At 40.4% G+C, this 22,416-nt stretch overlaps 1 protein-coding gene across 3 annotated transcripts in view; it reads left to right on the forward strand.

The window, feature by feature from the left end:
* Nucleotides 1–22,416, forward strand: part of cgnb (cingulin b) — a 29,480-nt gene extending 7,064 nt beyond the window's left edge. For 2 of the 3 annotated variants that reach the window (XM_079655537.1, XM_079655538.1), the window contains exons 5-20: nt 10,760–10,836; nt 11,472–11,604; nt 11,715–11,927; nt 14,414–14,562; nt 15,639–15,744; nt 16,836–17,036; nt 17,216–17,314; nt 17,991–18,248; nt 18,329–18,499; nt 19,180–19,341; nt 19,482–19,571; nt 19,671–19,754; nt 19,837–19,955; nt 20,120–20,228; nt 20,974–21,137; nt 21,336–22,416. In XM_079655537.1, the coding sequence (XP_079511663.1) occupies nt 10,760–10,836; nt 11,472–11,604; nt 11,715–11,927; nt 14,414–14,562; nt 15,639–15,744; nt 16,836–17,036; nt 17,216–17,314; nt 17,991–18,248; nt 18,329–18,499; nt 19,180–19,341; nt 19,482–19,571; nt 19,671–19,754; nt 19,837–19,955; nt 20,120–20,228; nt 20,974–21,137; nt 21,336–21,468 (2,268 nt within the window). In that variant the 3' untranslated portion in view covers nt 21,469–22,416. The remainder of the gene's footprint in view (nt 1–10,759; nt 10,837–11,471; nt 11,605–11,714; nt 11,928–14,413; nt 14,563–15,638; nt 15,745–16,835; nt 17,037–17,215; nt 17,315–17,990; nt 18,249–18,328; nt 18,500–19,179; nt 19,342–19,481; nt 19,572–19,670; nt 19,755–19,836; nt 19,956–20,119; nt 20,229–20,973; nt 21,138–21,335) is intronic. The other variant, XM_079655539.1, reaches the window with a different exon arrangement.

Below are 22,416 nucleotides of genomic sequence, written 5' to 3' on the forward strand. Positions count from 1 at the left end.
AACTGAAACACCCTCCTGAGGAGGCTGGTTGGCTGCTCCTGGTCTCTTGGACGCCTAGCAGGCTCATAATTATAAGGTTGTGGTCCGTCATATGCATTCGAATATACATGCTCAACTTCATCTGTGTCTTCTGTTTCGAAAGTAGCATTGTGAGCCATGTTTATTCATACTTAGGCCTGCCGCTCTCCCCCATGTTACGTCACGTGCGGAGGCTTTTTTGATGCGGAAGTAAAAATGTCTTACAAAAACGACGCCAGATGTCACTGTAGTGTATATTTATGTATATTTTTTTGAAAATCTAGTGTATACATCATTTTCCTACACATTTATTCACAGGTGTCTTTAACCTGGAAGTTGCTCTTTAACAACGGGAGAAATGGCAATATTGCTGTGGCTCTTTTCACTGTGCATCTTCAAAGCTTCCATTTGCAAAGCATGCTTCTGCAGGTGCACCTGATAGCCCTCCCCTCCCCCACTCTGACCAAGCTGTGACCTCTGCAACAAGAAAGAGACAGGACACAGCAGTATGAAGCTTATTCAGCTTAACTCTATGATATACAGTAATATATATATATATATATATATATATATAAACTCCACCTAAGTTAAAGCTTAGTATTCAGTTGTGTAAAATGCACTGTACATTTTGCAGTGATCTCTTCATTTCTTGAGAGGAAAGGACTCTGTAGAGAAATGACTTGCAATCACCAAGACACTTTATGTGATGCATGGTCATTTTTCAGTGACACAAATATGAGAAACTAATCTAAAATATCATCTTTATTTTGACAATAGAGTACATGTGTGCATATTTCTGTATTTTCCTAATTCCTACACACAGAATGTGTGCTTTTGTAATCATTGCCTCCCATCTACTAGAACAACTTATTTTTTATATACTTTAAACGTATACTTGTGTTTAAACTTTAATTGTTTAATTTATAACTTAAGTATTTTTAATGCTTTTACTTTAATTATAATATTAATCTCACTGATGAATGTGATTTCTTCTGTAAATCAGGCCATTTCAGAGTTTCTGAGCAGCAGAATATTGTGGTGTCTGTTGGAGACATTTCCGGTCTTTTTGATGGCTTCATTTTAAATGGGATCGTATTATATTGATTGGTGTGGTTGACCATGCTTGGAAGTATTTCTATGTCAGTTTTTGTTATTTTTTAGATAAACATGCTCCGTTTTGCCGGTTCAGGGTGAAGGGCCGTGATACCCCCTGGTTCACTTATGATCTGGCAGCCCTCTTACGCAAGAGGAATCTCCTTTGGGCTGTTGGGAGGAAGACAGGCTCTGAGGCTGACTGGCTTCTTTTTCGTCAACTGCGTAATCGCTGTATTGCTTCCATTAAAAAAGCCAAAAGCGATTTTTACTTATCCCAGACCACAGACAGTTTAAACGATCCTAGGAGATTTTGGCATACCATAAAATCCCTCTCTGCCAGCTCTCGCTCCTTAGAGCTGCCTCCTAACATTGTTGTTGACTCCACTCCTGTGTCAAATAAGACAGAGATGCATAATTGTTTTAATAAACATTTTATTGCCTCCAGTTCCTTGTTTGACACATTACCTTTTGGTAAATCATCTCCCTCCATCACCACCAGTCATGCCTCCAGTAGCCACACTTTCTCCTTCAACCCCTTCAATGTTGGGGAGGTTTGTAAGGCTCTAAAGGGCCTAGAACCCAAATAATCTGCAGGCCCAGACCATCTCCCCCCTTATTTCTTATGGCTAGCTGCAGATATTATAGCCAAACCACTGTGTCATGTTTTTAATCTTTCTATAACTAGCAATGTCATTCCAGATGTTTGGAAAACTGCAAATGTTCTCCCCTTTTTGAAAGGTGGTGATCCCATGGTGATGAATAATTACAGACCAATTTCCAAGCTCTCTATTTTAGCTAAAGTACTTGAAAGGCTGGTGAATGATCAAATCAAAGAATATTTAAGCTTGAACAACATTCTATCTCCTCACCAGTCAGGCCTGCTTTAGGAAGCAGTACAGCACAGTACAGTAACGGCTGCTTTGAAAGGAGTGAATGACATTGTTGAAGGCTTGGACGCAAAGAGCTACTGTGCTGCCCTTTTTATAGACTTATCCAAGGCATTTGACACTGTGGAGTGGACCATGGCATTCTATGCCAGAAGCTATCTCATATAGGCCTGTCCGACCAAGCTGTTGGTTGGTTTGCAAACTATCTTTCAAATGGCAAGCAATGTGTAAAATTCAGCGGTCTATCCTCAAGCTTTCTTAATGTGCCCAGAGGTGTTCCTCATGGGACCGACCCTTTTTACTATTTATATAAATGATGTGGGTCAAAGTATTGATGCCTCTGTACATCTATATGCAGATGATACTTTTTTGTATTTTGCTAGCACTGTTGCCCTTGCATTTGAACGTCTGCAGTCTGCTTTTGACACTTTTCAGTCACATCTGTTCCACCTTAGGTTGGTGTTAAATTCAGATAAGACACAAGTCATGTTGTTTTCCAATAAGAAAAAATTACCAATTGTTCTTCCCTGCATCATGTCTGCACAGCATAACCCCATTGAAGCTGTTGACACCTACAGATACTTAGGCATCACTATAGATGAAAATCTCTGCTTCAAACCACATATTGACAATCTCTTAAGGAAATTGAAATTAAAACTGGGATTATTATTTTTGAAATAAGCCTTGCTTCTCCACAAGTGCAAGGAAACGGCTTGTAGCTGCCACATTTTTGCCGCTATTGGACTACGGGGATGTTGTGTATATGAACGCCTCAGCTCACTCCCTTCATCTGCTGGACGCTGTGGGGCTCTGAGATTCATAACTAACTCTAGACCCCTCACACACCATTGCACGCTGTACTCTTTAGTCAACTGGACATCATTATCAATGCACAGATCTCTGCACTGGTACAAACTCATCTATACCGCTATGCTTGGACTGCTGCCCCTCTACATATCCACTTACATATCACACAAACAGTACAGCTATAAACTAAGATCTCAAAATTACATCACTCTGTCCGTCCCCTCAGTACGCACGGTGCTTGGGAAAAAAGCCATACTCTGCCCCCTTGACCTGGAAAACACTTCTGCAGGAACTTAAAGAGCAACTTGCAGGTTAGACACACCATTGAATAAATGTGTAGGAAAATGATGAATACACTAGATTTTCAAAAAAATATACATAAATATACACTACGGTGACATCTGGCATCGTTTTTGTAAGACATTTTTACTTCCGCATAAAAAAAGCCTCCCCACGTGACCTCCCGCGTGTGACGTAACATGGGGGAGAGCGGCCGGTCTAACGTATGAATAAACCTCGATCACAATGCCAATGCTAGTTTTGTTAAAAATATATATTCAAATGCATATGATTATAATTATGAGCCTGCTATGCGTCCAAGAGACCAGGAGCAGCCAAGGATTACAAGAAATAACGGCCATCGGAGAGAAATTGAGCTGTGGTGTGAGGAGAACCAGTGGAGAACTGGGCAGCTATCTTGGTGAGTGACCGGCGTTAGCTACAGAATGTTAGCTAACGTCACATCACAACATTGTAAAGTTAGCAACTTACGGTGCTGTCAGCGCCATGAATTTGAATTTCTCAACAGTAGAGTACAAGTAGATTATGCAGTGTGAAAATTATGCAGCTAGTTCTTTTTGTTGAATTGATATGATTTTAAAAAATATTTATTGCAGGCAATGTTAAGTGGATGGGTGCGTATTTCTGAGGTGAAAAGACGACTTTTTAGATTTTCAAGGTAAAAGTTTTAGCCAGAATGGCAATTTGTGAACATTTCCATACAGTTTTTGCACAGTTCTGCATTTAGGGATACCAGTGGATGTCTCTCCCATGTTGGGGGGTTGGTTAGTGGACCCCAAACTTTACTATTATATCATATTATTGCCTCTATTACTATATTAAACATATTTAGCCAGGCCCTCATTTGAACTTCAATCTGAAATTATGGCGTAAAATTCATTATTGCCTTCTCCTTCAGCGAATTCACAGCCATGCTGAAATGTCCAATGGAACCTATATTTAAGCCTAAATGTTTATGGGAAATACTTATACTTAGTCATTATTTATTATACTTAATGCCAGACTCTTACTTGCAATAGTGTGTTTCTATAATTACAAATATTCTAGGCTGTATATCAGGCCTGTTTATCAGACTTGATAAGTGAACAATATTGTGCTGTGTCCCTGTGCCCCCCATAGCCCCTCCTCCCTGCACCGGCCTGCTGCTGCTGCAAAAAGTGCAAAGTTGGAGAAAGGTCGCCCATGTTAATGGATGGGCATTTTCCGAAGTGCATTTTGATGCATAAAATGGCAGTCAAAGCATGTAGAAAGCTGAATTTGAATTTCTTAACAGTAGAGTACAGTTTGAAAATTATGCAGCTTGACGGGAGATTGACCCCTCCCGTTGATGGGTCAATCCCCCCTGCACCTTGCCTGCTCCGCCCCCACCTTTGCGCTTAACCGTGGCATGAGCTGAAGACTCTGACTGTTCATCATTCTGGCTGGACATTTGAAGGATTCACCACCAAATTATGAGACAGCACATGAAAATTCAAAGGTAATTATTTATTTTTATTTTTTAAATAGTTTAGGAACAAAAGGCCTATTTCTGTACAGTTGACCGTGAAGGAAAATAGGCTAAATACAGATTATTCTAAAGGTTTTAAAACAACATTAGGATATAAACAACATGAAGCTTTGCTAAAGGGACGTACTGGTGATGAAAATGTGATATGGGAGGGTACGACCGGTCTAGCTGGGTAAGCTGCTCGTTGTGGTCATTTTAATTAAAGCAAAGTCAATTAAATACGACAGGAGGCCTAGAGGCATCAGCTGTCCATTATTTTGTTTTTTAACATAGAATAGCCTCAGACATTAAATTAAAAAACGGTATTGGGTTTCTGAAATAAACAATATATGCATTAATCACAGCAACACTATCAGAGACTGAATATATTTAGAATTTCCCTCACCTCTCTCTCTGGACACACACATGTATCTCAAGCCCTACACACCAACTGAACCCCAGCAAACAGAGCTGTCCTCAACACTTAATGTATTATATAATATAGCCGTTATGTATGTTGTTGTTTGAACTGCAGTTTTTCTAAAATAAAAAAATATGTACTTTTTAACGGTATAGGCTACTTAATATAGTGACATAATATTAAATGATGAGTGATATACAGCCTATAATACAAACACTTTACCCAGTTTTCTGTACAAACATCAGCAGCTGTTTCAAGTGTCACGTCACAATTCAAGCAGTATAATTAATATCAGAAGTAATATCCAGGGGACACGTAATAATGAATGTGGTAACAACAGTGAATTAGAAGGTGCTACACACACAAGTAAGGGAGAAAGTTTGATCACACATTTGATCATGAGTCTGTGTATCTACGGAACATTTGTTTTTCTTTATTAAAAGAGGCTTTTTTTGCTTTTTATTTTAATTAATGGTCATTGGAGCAAGGGGCGGGGCGAAACTCTCGGAAGTGATTTTTTTTAAAGGCACTCTGATGCTAAAATTAATTTAAATTGAAGCACTACAATATCCGGTTGAAGGAACGATGATAATATTATAGACAAGGGAAAACAAGGTGCATTTCTTAATAAAACTGACACTGTTGAACTCAGTACTAGTTTGACTGCTACCAGAAATAAAATGAAGTACTTTTACTGTATACTTTTTGAGTAATCCTGTCTGAAGTCCCCTCCATAGTATATAATGCATGTTTTTCTGCTCTAATGAACTCCTTCTGATTTATAGATGCTCCAAAGATCATGAAGAGACCATGGAGTGACCAGGAGAGGAGAGCAGTCCAGAGAAGCATGGGCAAGTATACTGCCCTGAAGAGGGTGCCAGCCAAAACGGACTGCCTGCTGTGCATTGGAAAAGAGTCTCCAGTCCTTCGCACACGGACCTGGAAAAACGTTAAATATTTTGTCCATAATGAAATTGTAAAAATTAAGAGAAAGCTTGCATTCCGTTAGAGAAGCTTATTAAAGAGCAACTTCCAGGTTAAAGACACCTGTGAATAAATGTGTAGGAAAATGATGAATACATAAAAAAAAAATATACATAAATATACACTACAGTGACATCTGTTATCGTTTTAGTAAGACATTTTCACTTCCGCATAAAAAAGCCTCGGCACGTGACCTCCCGCGTATGACGTAACAAAGGGGAAACAAGGGGGAGAGCGCCCGGTGTAACGTATTAATAAACATGGATCCCAATGCTAGTTTTGACACAGAAGACACAGAAGAAGTTGAACATGTATATTCGAATGCATATGACGGACCACAACCTTATAATTATGAGCCTGCTAGGCATCCAAGAGACCAGGAGCAGCCAAGGATTAGAAGAAATAACGGCCATCGGAGAGAAATTGAGCTGTGGTGTGAGGAGAACCAGTGGAGAACTGGGCAGCTATCTTGGTGAGTGACCGGCGTTAGCTACAGTTAATGTTAGCTAACATCAGTCACATCACAACATTGTGAAGTTAGCTATCATATATCAGGCTATAACTAACGTAGCATTGATAATATAGTAACGTTACTGGCAGGACTGTTGATACTGATCCATAACAGAAACTAATGTGCAAGTATCAGCCGTATCTCGCGTTACCTAATGCAAATCCACACTATGTTACGGTGCTCTACCGGAGGGGAGAGAGAGAGCAGGGAAGGAGGGGGGGGAGAGCAGCGAAGGGGGGGAGAGAGATGTAATACGGTTTCCTGATAAACGTTACCTAATGCAACTCCACACTACCTTCGGAACTGTACCGGAGGGGAGAGAGAGAGCAGGGAAGGGCAGCTATCTTGCAGCAGCAGCAGCAGCAGCAGCAGCCGGAGCTGATAAACAAGCTGTGTTTATTGACGGAACCGCACTAGCTATCAGCCTCACATGATCCTGGCCTTGATATCCCATACTGCACTCCCTCACATCACTTGACTCATAATCCTCTGGTCGAAAATGAGCGCCACAAATGACCGCGTTTTTCGTCACGGACGCAGCATTGAAGTCCCGTCTCTTTGTCTGCACAAAACGAACCCAGGACCGAAAGCTAGCTAGCTTTCTTTTCCCGTTAGGGAAATAGTGGACTTGATCTCCTGACAGGCTGGTATACAATACTGCACCATGATTACAAATGGTGAAATACAATGTAAAACTACCGAAAAATACCAGCTCCTTAAAACACAACCGCTCTACTCAACGCAACTCTACTATACCCGCGGTCAGAGAGCGGAGATGTGTCCCCTGTGTGATGTAATATGACGCGTTTGACGTATGACCTTAAAAAAAAGCAGTTTTTAAGAGCAGAGCTCAAAATTGCTCCTTTCCTTCTGAATTCCTGCCCTTATGTCTCGTAAAACATATCAAATCCTGCATTCACTTTTTTAATTGTAATTTTCAAGCAAGTTTAAGCATAAATGTAGAAAAAAAAAACCCTGCAAGTTGCTCTTTAAGTTCATTATTCGTAATCCTAGTACTGTTGTTCTGTATTGCTATGCTACTTTACGTTGTACTATGTATATTCAAATGAGTTTCTAGTCCAAGGATATGGTTGTAAATGTTTTTGTTTTTAAAATTCTGCAACAGACAGTTTCTTAAAAAGAAAGTTTTGAATTTGAAACTTCAAAGCACAGCTACAGTGTAGTGATGATACAATAGAGCAATTAGCCACAAGAGGCTGTATATTAAAGAGATTTTAAGGAGTAAAACTGTTAATCATTGTTTATTTCATTTCATTTAGTTTATGGTTAGGCTTGAAGTGAAGCTTTAATACATACAATTATATATAGTTTTACAGATTAACCCTGAAGAAGACAGCATAACTCTGCAAACAATGTTTTATATTCTTTATTAAATAGATAAATAAATAATTGCATGATTTTATTTTACACTGTTATTACCGCTGTCCTGTCCAGATATTTTAGGTGAAAAATATAAAATAATTACAAATCTATCTTCAATTAAACCAGATTCAATCAAATTGAATCAATTGTACCAGTGAAATACTGTGACTCGATTTTAGGACAAACTGAGTACCTGGTTCTCACTTTGTTGGCTAAAAACTTTTACTGCAAACTTTTGAACTAGCACTGTTTTGGGAGATTTGAGGGAATGTATTTTATATGTCTGTCATCTGGTGTCAATAATTGCTGTTTCAGTCTTCATAACTGTTATAGAGAGGGCGGTCCTCACTTTGTAGGCCTTTTGACTCGGTCCTCACTAAGGTGTGTGTGTGTGTGTGTGTGTGTGTGTGTGTGTGTGTGTGTGTGTGTGTGTGTGTGTGTGTGTGTGTGTGTGTGTGTGTGTGTGTGTGTGTGTGTGTGTGTGTGTGTGTGTGTGTGTGTGTGTGTGTGTGTGTGTGTGTGTGTGTGTGTGTGTGTGTGTGTGTGTGTGTGTGTGTGTGTGTGTGTGTGTGTGTGTGTGTGTGTGTGTGTGTGTGTGTGTGTGTGTGTGTGTGTGTGTGTGTGTGTGTGTGTGTGTGTGTGTGTGATCATTTTTTTTTATTGAGTCAGGCACAATGACTTTACATTTATACAGTCAATATTTTTATTACTAAATAAAATAGATACATGTATAGGTAAAACTAAAGTAATGTAGAAGATAATATTAAAAGAAAATGTATAGATAAGGGAAAAAATAATAGTAAGAGTAATACTTGTACCCATATACTCATATGTGTACCCACATATACATATACGTGTGTGCACATACCCACACACATGTACACACATACACATACCTACATACATACATGTATACAAAGACCGAACAAATAAATGAAAATAGATAAAAATAAATAAAAAATTAATATAACAAAAAAAACAAAAACAAAACATACACATATATAAAGGAATAATCTAAAGCCTGTTTTGAAGCATTTGTGATACAACCAGTGGCAGATAACTCTCGGAAATGTCTGATTTAAGGGTGCAATCTGCATAAGGCAGGCTTCACATCCCTCCCTACCACTAGTGTCTGTGGCTCCTTCTAAGTGCTGGTGGTGTGTGTCTGGTCTGATGTAGCGTTGCCAGTCCATGTGTGTTAGTGGGAGAGAGATGGGGTTACACTGACAACCTGTTTGTTCCCCTGGTTAATTGATGATCAGAGGCTACCTAGTATGTGGGAGATTTGCACCGAGTTAATGTTAATCCCCTTTTTTGTATTTTTTAAAGAGTTACAAAGAGCATTAAAAACAAAGCTATGTCTTCTTGCTATCCCTAGTCAGGTCGTTCAAAGGTCGTGTCCAACCAAAGAGTGATTTTTCCCAATAAGGATGTTTTATTTCTATAAAAGTACAAGTCTGTGAACATAAAAATGGGGGATAAGTTAACTACAAATCCCAGGGTGCATTTCTGCAGAACAAATTCAATCACTGAGCTTAAAAATATGTGGATGAATTTACCACCATTCTTATTGGTTTCTACTTGATGGAAATGGTGGCTGAGGCTCATAGGTATTTTGTAATTGAGATTGAAATGGTAAGTTACAATTAGAACAATGTTTATCAAAACATTTGAAATGCAATAAATAAATAATGTTGAGAAACACTCCCTGAACCAACCTAGGGAAATTAACTGGTAAATCATGAGAAAAGCAAAAAAGAAACAAACGTCTGAACAAGAATCCAACATTTTCACAGCACAAACATGTTTTTTCACTGATGACTGGCGAAATGTATCTAGCGATCCCTTGTGTGGGCTCTGGCCCCGTGTTGGGAACCTCAGCTGTGAATATATCAACATTAAATCATCTACTGTTTTAGATCAGACTTTAATTGAATCTACTTTGTAATCACATCAAGTAATTCTGCTAAGACTGCAGGGCAGGAGAGTCTTTCATTGTGGATGATTAAAACACACAAGGATACAGCTGATGCAATTCACTCAAAGAACATATTCATATTCCCAATGATGTTATCTTTTGTTAATTATATCTTTTTACGAGAACGGAGAGGGACTGAAATGTCCCAGAACGGGATTATCTACAAACTGTCCTGAAGGGAAAGAAATGAAACAAGATCTGTACAAAACTCATCTTCGTAATCTATCGCTGATAACTAAGGAATGTGCTGTGTGTGATCCCCGCTTTGTCTCACTGCTTCTGTGTGTGCGTCTGTAATGAGTGTGTAGGAGGATAAGAGAGGTTTCATGGGCAGGATGCGCCTCTTACACCTCCTTTTCAGCGAGAGAGCTACAGAGCGGTGTGGGCGCCGCTCCGGCTCTGCTCCCCTGCAGCCTGTCAGAAAGAGTTGTTAATGTGAGGAGGAGACTGTCTTTTTTGTTTTGACGATGTCTGAGCAAGCACACTGGCAGGGCCTCTTCTCCCAAACATGTTCTGACTGTCAGAATCTAGGGCAAGGAATCCGAGACAGGGTTTCTTCTTTTAAAGTTTCACATAATACAGCCCAAATCATGTATTTGCAAGGTCGACGTTGCAATGTTTCCAGTCCTCCTCTGTGTCCTCAACTTGTGTGTGTGTGTGTGTGTGTGTGTGTGTGTGTGTGTGTGTGTGTGTGTGTGTGTGTGTGTGTGTGTGTGTGTGTGTGTGTGTGTGTGTGTGTGTGTGTGTGTGTGTGTGTGTGTGTGTGTGTGTGTGTGTGTGTGTGTGTGTGTGTGTGTGTGTGTGTGTGTGTGTGTGTGTGTGTGTGTGTGTGTGTGTGTGTGTGTGTGTGTGTGTGTGTGTGTGTGTGTGTGTGTGTGTGTGTGTGTAGGAGGGAGGATCTGATGGGAGCTACAACAAGGAGCAACTCAAACGCTGCAAGAATGAACTGCAGCAAGTCCACAATGAGTGAGGATTCTTTTGTTTGTGCGGGGGGGGGGGGGGGTTGCCATTAATCAAGTATTGTACTTAAGTATTAGGCATTAGAAAAGTGTATTTTTGACTTCACTACAATTATGTATCACTCACAGTTACTAGATACTCACTAAATAGCACATGATATGCCAAATTATTTGATGTAGTACTCTACTACGTAGCTACACAATCATTTTAGCTCAACATGAAAAACTACAAGTTTAAAAGACTCTTAAAAATGTATTTGTTATGGATAAAAACTGAATAATACTATATATAATAATAATATAATACTGTGAGAAGAGATATTCTGCATAATACGTACTTTTAAAAGTACATGTTGCTTCTGAATGACTGGGTAACATTTTCAGTTCAGGACCATGGTATTTCCTTTAACTAAGTGTACGATCTGATTGCTTTTCCAATAGCTAGTTTGTTTATTTGTTTGTTTGTGTGTATGTGGGGGGGGGTTTGCATGTAGAGTGTTTGCACTTAACAGCCAACAATAGTTTTCAGTTATCACTCATGTGGCTGCTTTGTCAAAGGATAATTTCACTATTACACGATTGATGGGCTTGTTAATGTGTTTGGTGTTACAATACTGATTGTGTGTGTGTGCGTATATATAGACTTGCCAAGGAGCGCATGGCCAGAGAGGGGGCGGAGTCTCGTGTGCGGCTACAGGAAGATCAGCTGGCCGAGCTTCAGGAGGATCTGAGGAGGGTTTCAGAAAACTCTCCTCACTCAGACTCTCTGCAGACGGTACTGACACTGCTGGACACAGAAAAACATGACCTCTCGTCTGTCTGTCTGTCTGTCTGACTGTCTGACTGTCTGACTGTCTGTCTGACTGTCTCTGTCTCTCACTGCAGGATGTGATGAGTCTGCAGGCCGACCTGTCGGAGGCGAACATGTTACGAAGGCGCCAGGAGGAGATTCTTCACCAGCGGGAGCGGGAGCTGACGGCCCTGAAGGGGGCGCTGAAGGAGGAGGTGGAGTGCCATGACACAGAGATGGAGGCTCTGAGGGAGCAGTACAGCCAGGACATGGACAACCTGAGGACCACCATGGAGCAGGTCACACAGGTGGGGGGCACTTGCATTTTGCTCATGTAGTCAAATACCCCAAAGTTGTAGCCCAAAACGTGTCATTGGGTTTGAACTGCAGTGCAGCAGTATTGAATCCCTGAGCGGCAGTCATTCCGTTTCTAAGTCAGATCTGAATAGTTTATAACAGCTTCAGCCACAACCAAAAGAGGTTGAGGAGATAATATTTCTAGGTTACTCTAAAGAAAGTTAATCTGTGAAGTTTGTTTTTCATAAAAAGATGAATCTATTTCAAATTTGCAATGTTGTACTATATGTAGCACCGTTGAGAGATGGGAGAAGCTAGAGAAGAACATGTCTGGCATCCACAGATGATTTTTTTAGGAACTTAAAAAGATGATCCTGTCCCATCCTTTTTTTCCACCTGTATTTTCATTCATAAATATGCCAGAGAAAATGATTTGGATCAGACAGGAAATAGATGACTAGGATATTATTTTTCATATCCCTCTTATTACTTCCTCTTGGGTCTTTTCTACAGCAGTGCTTTTGTAGTGAGAGTCAGGCTAAACTTATTCGTGGAAAGATTGAAATTGCTGAAGACAGATAAAGAGAGTCGAATTGTGCAGCTGTGAAAAAAGACTCAAGAGACTTTGAATATTTCATTAGCAAACATATTATATTATTTATCAAAAGTAAAATAAAGTCTGTCACTTAAACTCTTATCGGCAACCTTATAAATGCTTTCAAATTCTGAAATATCTCTCAAGTATGTGCAGGTCTTTTGATAAGGGATGAGTCTAAAAGGGAGGTTCAATCAAACCAGCAAAGTGTTGGTTTAGTAACTCTGATGTCACTGGACCAGCACGAGTGGTTCAATAAAGTGAACAAAGAACAAGCAAGACACTCATAAATAGCTCTTAAAAAGAACGGCTCAGCTGCCCCTCTGTTTTATGTGTTTGTTTAGGTCCATTTCAGCAGTTTTCTTACCCTCCAGAAAGTTTTAAAGACACTGACTGTGAAAGAACGGAAAGATTCTGCACACAGTCGACCAATCCTAGGCACTTAAAAAAATGTACAGAGTGAAAGACAGTATGCTGAGTTTTGTGTCTTTTTCAGCATTCGGTTTTGGTTGGAAATAGGAGTTGACCTCAGTTTTATTTATGAGCTTTTGATATTTTTCTGTCAGAATTCATCATAAACTTGCACATTGATATTTTCACTTTCTCTCATGTATTCATCATTATTTTTGCTTCACTGTCAAAGAAAGAGCCTGCAGATTACCGAGCAAATAACCAGGGAGGATTATAACCTCTTTGATGGCAACGGCAAAACCTTCAGTGTAGCAATCACAATGAAGAATTCTCAGTATTTATTGTTTGTTACACCATCGTCTTCTAATAGATAAAACATGCAGAGGATCTCTTTGTACTGATGTAGTGGGACAACAGTCAGCTTGCTCCTGTCAGGCTGTTTGTGCATCCTGCATCCGTTATTTAGCCGATATTAAATCGAGCTTTGATGTTGCATCCACCCCATTATACACCCCGTCTTTCTCTTGTCATTCCGTTTCATGTGTCAGCAAACTGTCAATGTTCAAATACAGAGTCAGGGTATCACAAGGTCAGGCTCAGCCCGTGTGCAGAGGGAGAAAAGAGAATTTCTCTGCTTGTGATTGCAATGTGAAACTTTTCCAGTTGAGTTTCTATTGTGGAGTTTCTGCCAGTTGACTATTTTTGCAGTGATGTGGTGTAGAGGAAATATGAAGCATATGTACGTATGTACAGGAATAGATCATTAGGCAGATTTTGGAAACAGTATCAGCAGTGTCAGGAAAAAAGTGTCATTCCGCCTGAGAACTTGAAATAAGCGGACCGGTTGGCAGCTGCTTTTGATGTGTGCCGATTTATTTGGAGAGAGGAGGATTAAAATAGTTGGATCGCTGTTTCTGACGCCTGCTCCATCTTTTGCGATATTTGATGTTGTTATTTCTTACTGTGAGGTATATTTTATTAAAGTATTTGGGGTTTTCCCTTCTCTGTAGTGTGTTTTATAGGTTTTTGAGCATGTAATTGGTCTGCAAAGGCTAAAATCCCAAAGTTCCCTCATGAGTGAGTTTTTCCTCTTTGTTTACTTCCTTGACATAGTGACGTCATTATGTAACCCTCACACTTCTATTGGCTAGCACAACAACACATTGTACGTCAAGGCTAAGGGCGTGACATTTCTTAGCGGTTGACCAATCACAACAGAGCCGGCCAGCTAACCAATCAGAGCAGACTGGGCTCTGGTTTCAGACAGAGAGTGAAAAAAGGTGCTTTTTGAACATTAAAGCATGTAAACATGTCACAGGACAAGTACAAGATAGAAATATGAACCTGAAGATTAGCATAAAAGGGCCCTTTTTAAAAGTTGAAGACATAAGGCATTAACCCAAAGATGTCTGTTCTTTGAGGAATACATTACCTTGTCTTATATGAGTCACATTATAATTGTTTGTGCGTTTGTCTGCCCCCATGTTTCAGTCCCAGGAGCAGATAGAAGAGGAAAGGGAGAGGGTCAACACCTCCATGTTTACGCTGGAGCAAGAACTGGACAACTGCAGAGATCAGGAAGAGCAGTGGAAGAATCAGCTGGACGCCTCGACACGGGATCTGCAAACCACCAGAGAAGAGTTAGTGTTTAAAGGCTTTTCTAAACTGCATGAATCGATTGTGAGCTTGTTATATACATGACATATATTTGTATGTATCTTACTTCAAAGGATTAAAAAACAAAAACTCTGCAGAAGAATAAAGTAATGTGCAAAGACCATGAGATGTGTGGATAAGTCAAAGCATTTAAAGCCTGCAGATAGAAACTTATATTTCTAAGATATCAAAGCGGATTATGGAGGCATAACATTGCTTTTCATTCATAAAAAGAGATACAACCAGCTGCAGAAAGACTACTGCAAGGATTATATGTCCAGCTGCTCTTTAGTCAAGCATCAAACACCCTTACGTTGCTTTACACTTTTACAAAAAAATGTGCTTAATGAAACGTTGTATATAATATATGTGGACATACTGAATATACTGTTCTCTGTTGGTTCAGTCTTCTCTTGAGTTATCTTTTAATGCATGCAATCTTTCACTTGACTCTTCCTCGGGCAGGAGCGGGATGCCCATCAGCAGTCGAATGTGAGAGCGACAGTCAGTCTCACTGTGTTTGGTTTGAACACTTTAGCCTAGTTTCAAATAAGGAAATCTGAACTTGACATATGTTCCCTGAAACTCACATATCCGAGTGGATTTTGTATTTGATGATTTTGATCATTAGATCAGTTAACCGTCTATTAACAGTAATCCAGTGATAATAAACCCGATGAACTAAATCAATCAACATACTCACATAACAAATCATCATGCAGAAATCCCCTTGATTGATTGTGTCTTAATGAAGTTAAATGTATCAATCATTGTTTGTCAATCTTTATACATTTTCTGATTTAAATGCTTATTAACATGCATATCAATATAAGTAGTAATACGACAATGTAAGTCAAACAAAAGTCAGATTGTGGATGTGGTGATGTTTATAGTGTGGTAGTTTTATCCCCTTGTGCTTTGTTAGTCATTAGTAACTGCTATCTTTGGTGTGGGCACATGTGTGCTTATGGCCTTGCAGAGTGTGTGTGTCGGTGTGTGTAGAGTTTATAGAGCTTCAGTTATCTCTGTGTGTTCTTCAACATCTGCTTTCTTTCTGCAGGCTGCTGAAATCCCAACTGGAGAAGGATGAATTTGAGGGGGAGTTGAAAGCTCATCGGGACTCGCTGAAGAAACAAATGCCTGCCTCTGACGATAACTTAGCAGAGGTAATTCACACGTCCGTCACCGGGCAGATTACTCTCACTGTATGGGGGAAAGACAGAGGCTCATCTCTTCTGTTTAACAGCGTGATTAGTGTTTTTTTGTGGCTGAAGCTGTTATAATTTCATTCAGCATTGCTGCACACACAAATGATCACTTCCCACCGGGGTTGGAAGAAGTACTCGGGTCCTTTACTTAAGTAAAAGTACAAATACTATGGTCTTATAATACTCCACTGGAAGTAAAAGTCCTGATTTAATGGAATGAAAATGTTACTTAAGTAAAAGTACAAAATGATTAGCATCAAAACATACTTAGAGTACAAAAAGTAAAAATACTCAATCTGCACAATGGCCCAGTACCAGTACAGAAGTATAATCAGCTAAATGTAAAAGACAAAGTATTCATTATGCCGAATGGATATATCCACAGTATTTTATTACAATGGCTATTATATGATCCTGTTTTTCTATATGCAGGAGAGCATTTTAATACTGTAGTCAGATACTAGAAATACTGTGGAGATTAGTAGTACAGTACTGCATTATACCATGTCAGCAAATCATGTGTTTCTATATTTACAAGGTAACTAAGGGTGTTAAATAAATATAGTGGAGTTTCAAAGTGCACTTTTTGCCTGAAATGTTGCGCAGTATATGTATGAAGTAGCAGTAAATAGAAATACTAAAGTAAATTACAAACACATCAAAAAAAGAATGAATTACAAGTACAACAACAGTTAAGTCTTAATTACAATACATGAGTAAATATACTTGGTTACTTTCCACCACTGCTTGCCACATACTTTTATAAACACATTGTTATGCACCCTCAGCACATTCCTCTTACTCTCTCACACACACACACACACACACACACACACACACACACACACACACACACACACACACACACACACACACACACACACACACACACACACACACACACACACACACACACACACACACACACACACACACACACACACACACACACACACACACACACACACACACACACACACACACACACACACACACACACACACTCACACACTCACACACACTATTCATCTTTGATTGCTTATCCGAAGGAGCTCCGGCGTTGCCATGATGATCTGAAGCGTGCTCGCACCGATCTGGACAAGCAAAAGAGCGAGTTAGACGCGAAGAGAGAGGCACTTGAAGCCCTGAAGAAGGCGAGTGGAGACAAAGAGGCCGAGCTCCTGTCTGAACTCAGAAAGCTGAAGGAGCAGTCACAGAAAGACAAGGCCGAGCTGGAAAAGGTAAAGGAGGTAAGGCAGTCTATAGAAAATAATGACTTTCATGATGCAACAGATTACATTGAAATGGATTCTATGTATGAGTAGCGCTTTCATATCGGTGATTATCACAATTTGAATGGAAAGTTTGGGTGTTGTATGCACATTATGTCAATCCTCCATCTTTCTCTCTCAATCCGCTCCATCTGCAGTCGTCCGTCGGGTCTTCAGGAAAGACCGTGGTGGACTACGGCACCAACCTCGAGCTCCAGGAAACAAACACTCGCCTCAGAGAGAGGCTGGCCCGCATGGTACTGCTCAAAACATATAAAAGCAGACACAGCTGTACACACACATGCATGCAAAATTATGTAAACTGAAATACTGTTCAAGAACAAAAGATATGGCCGCCCACGCAGACTCTATTTCCAACCGAGAAGAACATTAGATACAAAGAAAAAACTCAAGAACATGTAAGCCCTGAAAATAATCCCTTCGAGATACATTTGCACAAGATGCGCTTTGTGCTCCTTCTGCGTTGGAACTGGTATTATAGCTGTTTTAAGCGCTATAATCTTTTTACCTTAGATGTGAAATGATCATGTGACCAGCATAGTCATACATAAATCTGTGTAGGGGCGAAACCATAACAAACCTACATATGTTGAGGATATGGAGTACGTTTTTGTATGGAGTTTGTTTGCAGTTATGAAAGGAAAAACTGTTTTTTAATATGAAAATATTTACTTTATTTGTTGCCATGATACCTATTTTAAATGTCAAACTGGTGTAACACTACAGCGCGATGGCAAATGATAAAATACTGGAAAAATATGGATCAGTTTGCTGTGCTAATATGACTCAAGAAGACACATAAATACACACACACAAAATGCCATTGACCTACAGTATGGTAGTGCTACAAACACAAATGAGTCCATATGCATTAGCTCCATGTTCACCTTTGTTTTTCGTCCCATTTGCCAGACGAGGCTTCACTCCAGCGCTCCCCGGAGCCCCGAGACCGAGGAGGCGGTGGACGCTCTGGAGGACGAGAACCGCTCCCTGAAGACTCAGCTGGAGGAGGCCAGGAGAGGAGTCACCCGCCTGGGCAAGGAGAGGGACGAGCTAACCCGGCGGGTGGAGGACAGAGACATGGAGAGGGAGGCGCTGAGGAGGGGCAAGACGGACCTGGAGGAGCAGAAGAGGCTGCTGGACCGAGCCCTGGAGAAGATCAGCAAAGAGGTGTTTATCAGATTCAGAATGATGTCTTGTTTTAGTTTGTGTTCGAGATGTTGTCATTCACCGTCGTTCCTCCACTTCAGATGGAGATAATGATGGGAGATTCTCGTCAGTCGGTGGCCGCCCTGCAGTCACAGCTGGAAGACTACAGGGAGCGCACGAGGAAGGATCTGATGGAAGCCCAGAGAAACAGCAAGGACCGGCTGGCTGAGCTGCAGAGGGCTCAGAGCAGCCTCAAGGCCCAGCAGGAGGAGGTGAGGACACATGGGGGGAAGATCAAACTCAAAACTCCTGAAAGGAAAAAAGTTTTTAGTTCAAACATTTTCTGGAATACAAGTTAAAAAGGTATCTTTAAGCTTTCCTTTTCTTGTTAAAGCCTTTCATAAGCCTTTTTAGCCTTGCTAGCGACAGGAAAGGTGGGTTGGTCCAGACTCTAATATCTCAAGAACCTTTGAATATCTTTGCAAAATGTTTACAGAATTGTAGATGTTACATTTTCCTGACCACTTTAACAACATCTTATCAAAGATTGACATTAAACTTGATGGTTTTTCTTTATTGATTTCTTACCAAGTAATGCAATGGGTAAACACTTGCATTTATAGGCGTAATAAGTATTTAAATATGTATTCCTCATACTCTCAGTGTGAGAGTGTATATCACTTTTTGGATTCAGCAGTTCTATCTTTGGACAGCTCTTAGGTGGCCACAATTTTCACCCTAGGAGGCGGACATTTGGCATAGAGGTCAAGTGTTTTTGAGGTTGTTTGTGTGTGAATGCATAAACTTGTGGATGCGTTTTTACACATCAACATATCTATAGCAAATTCGTGTTAGTGCAGTGTAACAGGGCAGTATGAAAAAAGAGAATGCATGCCCAGCAAACTATACCTTTAAAATCCATGCATAATGTTCCTCTGCACCTTGATTTCAGATTTCCCGCCTAAAGAAGGATCTGCTGGTGTGCAGCGAGGAGAGAGACAGCGCCCAGTTGGAGAGAGATCTCCTTAACAACAGGCTCAAACACGTGGAGAGTGATGTAGAATCAGAGAAGAGCACACACACTGACCGCACCAGGGAGATCAGGGGCCTAGAGGTGAGGCTTAGAGGTCATGAAAGTCGGGATTGAAGTAAATTAGGGACATGGTGATATGTCAGCAAATGTAGTACAGATCAAGCTTTGAATAGAGGCAGATTGAGATGTATTTATCTATTTATCCGTGCGTGTGTTCACAGGATAAAATCAAGTCAATGGAGATTGAACTGGATGAGGAGAGGACGAGCGTGGAGCTTCTGAACGATCGCATCACACGTAGCAGAGATCAGGTACAAAGTATTTGAATATACATGCAAATAAGCGGGAGGCATTTCTGTGTAATCATTGAACAGGTTTGCTTACTCTGCCTCGACACTCTCTCCTCTCAGGTGGACCAGCTTCGCTCAGAGCTCATGCAGGAGCGCTCAGCACGACACGACCTGGAGATGGACAAGAGCGCACTCGAAAGACAGGTACTGTTTCTGTGATTCAGTGCCTACACATCTCATACCGTACACACAACTTATTCACCTCACTGTCCCTCTCCCCTCCCAGCTGAAAGAGTTGAAGTCCCGCGTGGCGGACATGGAGGGACAGACCCGGCCCTCACCTGGACTCAGCCTGCTGGAAAACAAAATTCAAGAATTGGAAGAGAGACTACGCAGTGAAGAAAGGTAGAAAATCAGAGTGTAATGAGACAAAGTCATAACTTATAGTACATTAACTGAAACGCTACTATTAAGCAACTGTGCCTAGAACGACAAATAAAATATGAGATATTGTGTCATTATACTATATTCTTTGTTATATGATGTGCTTTCTGTGTGTCTTCACGCAGAGAGAAGGCCAGCATCCAGGCCTCTCAGAGACGGATGGAGAGAAAACTGAAAGAGCTAAACGCCATATTGGACCAGGAGAGAAGCCAGCACGTAGAGCAGAGAGATCAGGTAAACATCCAAATTATCTTTAGGGTTTGTGTTTGATGGTTTAACACTCAATTCTGATGCTTATATCCTGATCCAACCGATCAACGGAATAACCCGAGGTTTGGACGAGAATATGTGAGACGTTTTCAAGTGGTAAAAGTACAATAAAGTGTAGAAGAAGTAGTTTGTTAAATGAAAGTAAAACATGTAGATATAACCAGACACAAACAGTAAAGCAAAAATCAGGTGGACACAAATAAGGGTATGTTTGGATTTTAGTTTAAAATTAGCTAAAGGTTGTTAGAGCTTCTTCTTTTCATCTAACTCTGAGGAACAAGGCTAATAAAAAGTATTTTCTGAATGTCAGACAGCTGAAAATAGTTGGCTTGAAGATACTTTCCTGTGGATGTTTCCGGACTGTGTTTGTACTAATTAACCATCTCAAGTTCAATTATGAAGTGATTGACCTACACCACTTGTTTAATCATTAACACAGTTCAAACAGTGCTTGATTACATGTACCTATTTCACAAAACACTAATCTCATTCGTGCTCCTCCTCCTGACCCGCACACAAACTCACTCAGTCCCCACCACACTCCCCCACCTCCCTCTCCCTATAATGTTCCTGCTGCCCCTGCTTCTTTATATATAACCATAACCCCTACAAACCCACACACCTGCCTACACCTCCTCTCCCTCGCGTCCCCAGCTGTTGCCTCCTGTGTTCCCCTCTAACCCCCTTGCCTCTCCCTCTCCATCTCCAGCTGTCTCTGCGTGTGAAGGCCTTGAAGCGGCAGGTGGACGAGAGCGAGGGAGAGGTGGAGCGATTGGAGGGAGTGCGGCGGAAGGTTCTCCGGGACCTAGAGGAGCAGCAGGAGCTTCAGGAGGCAATGCGTGCCAAAGTCTCAGCCCTGGAAACTGAACTAAAGTAAGGATGTGATGAAATAATGTTGATTTTCCACATACAATATGAGAATTATTAACTGTCAGCTTTTGAATATATCAAAACCATGTGTCTTCTTTACACTAGGTGGCACTCTCTAGTAACTAGCTGCACACGTGTCTGTTTTCACTGAGCTGAAGTGTAAGAAAGTATAAGAACTGAGTCTCTTTCTGACGTTTGCAGGCGGAAGTCACAGAAAACGCATCGCACCGCTCTGGGCTCCTCCACTTTAAGCTCTGAGGATGAGGACGGTTTCTATGACACCAACATCACCTCCCTCCTCAACGAGAGCAACCTACAGACCAGCAACTGCTAGAGGGAGATACATTAAAAAGACCTATAAAAAGATCTTTTTTTTTTCTCTTCAGTGCAAACACAGTGAGATTGTTATCAGAGAGAGGAACTCAGGTTATCAAGGGGTGTGAAGAACTCGGTTGCCATGCACTACAAACTTGCCTTGCAGTTCTTCTTGGGGTTTATTTTTAGTACAGCAGTCCAACAGAGAGAGGTTGTCAGGATAATTAGATTGCATTGTATGAGCCTTCAGCTGTGATTATGATTGCTGTCATGTTTTCTCTGTCTTGAGATCTTCTGTTATGTTGAGAGGATGAATTACAGGTAGTTATAAATACAAGGTTTTACTTCCAATTGAATCTCTTCAAAAAGACTCTCTGCTGTGTGTATGTACTGTAAACTACTGTTGTAGCATATTACTGTAGCATGGTTTATATTCACTAAACTAGCAAATTCAAACGATTTAAACCAAAAAAATTACTTTATAAGATATTATGTCTTTCCTGCTGCTCCAGTCAGATATCTGTGTTTGCTTGTGCATGATAAGTTACATCTGTCAGTGTTTCTTCATGTATTGAAAGTGACTTTATGTTTTTGTTTTTTTACGTTGAATGTGACAAGGGGCCATCTAAACTGAGCCTATATTTTTACACTGTAAGAGCTTACCTGTTACTCAAGACAATCAAATATGCGTACAGTAGCACTGTGTATCCAGAGATTAATCTTTTCTCTATGAACCTTTGTACTTTAACCACTGTATTTCTGATGTGGGTTTATATATTGTTGAGCTTTATTCATGTGCATGTTTTCACTCAAATGCCTTAAAAAGTAGATTCATATCTATGTTGTCTCTGCATGTATTCTGTGTAAATGCTGCTGCTGTAATGGTTTAAATAGTATTTCATATGCTTGCCTGCGCTTGCATCTTCTGTACATTCCTCTTGAAATAATAATTTGCTTAGATTTGAAA

This window comes from Notothenia rossii, assembly GCF_949606895.1.
Source record: "Notothenia rossii genome assembly, chromosome: 10".
Lineage (NCBI taxonomy): Eukaryota > Metazoa > Chordata > Actinopteri > Perciformes > Nototheniidae > Notothenia > Notothenia rossii.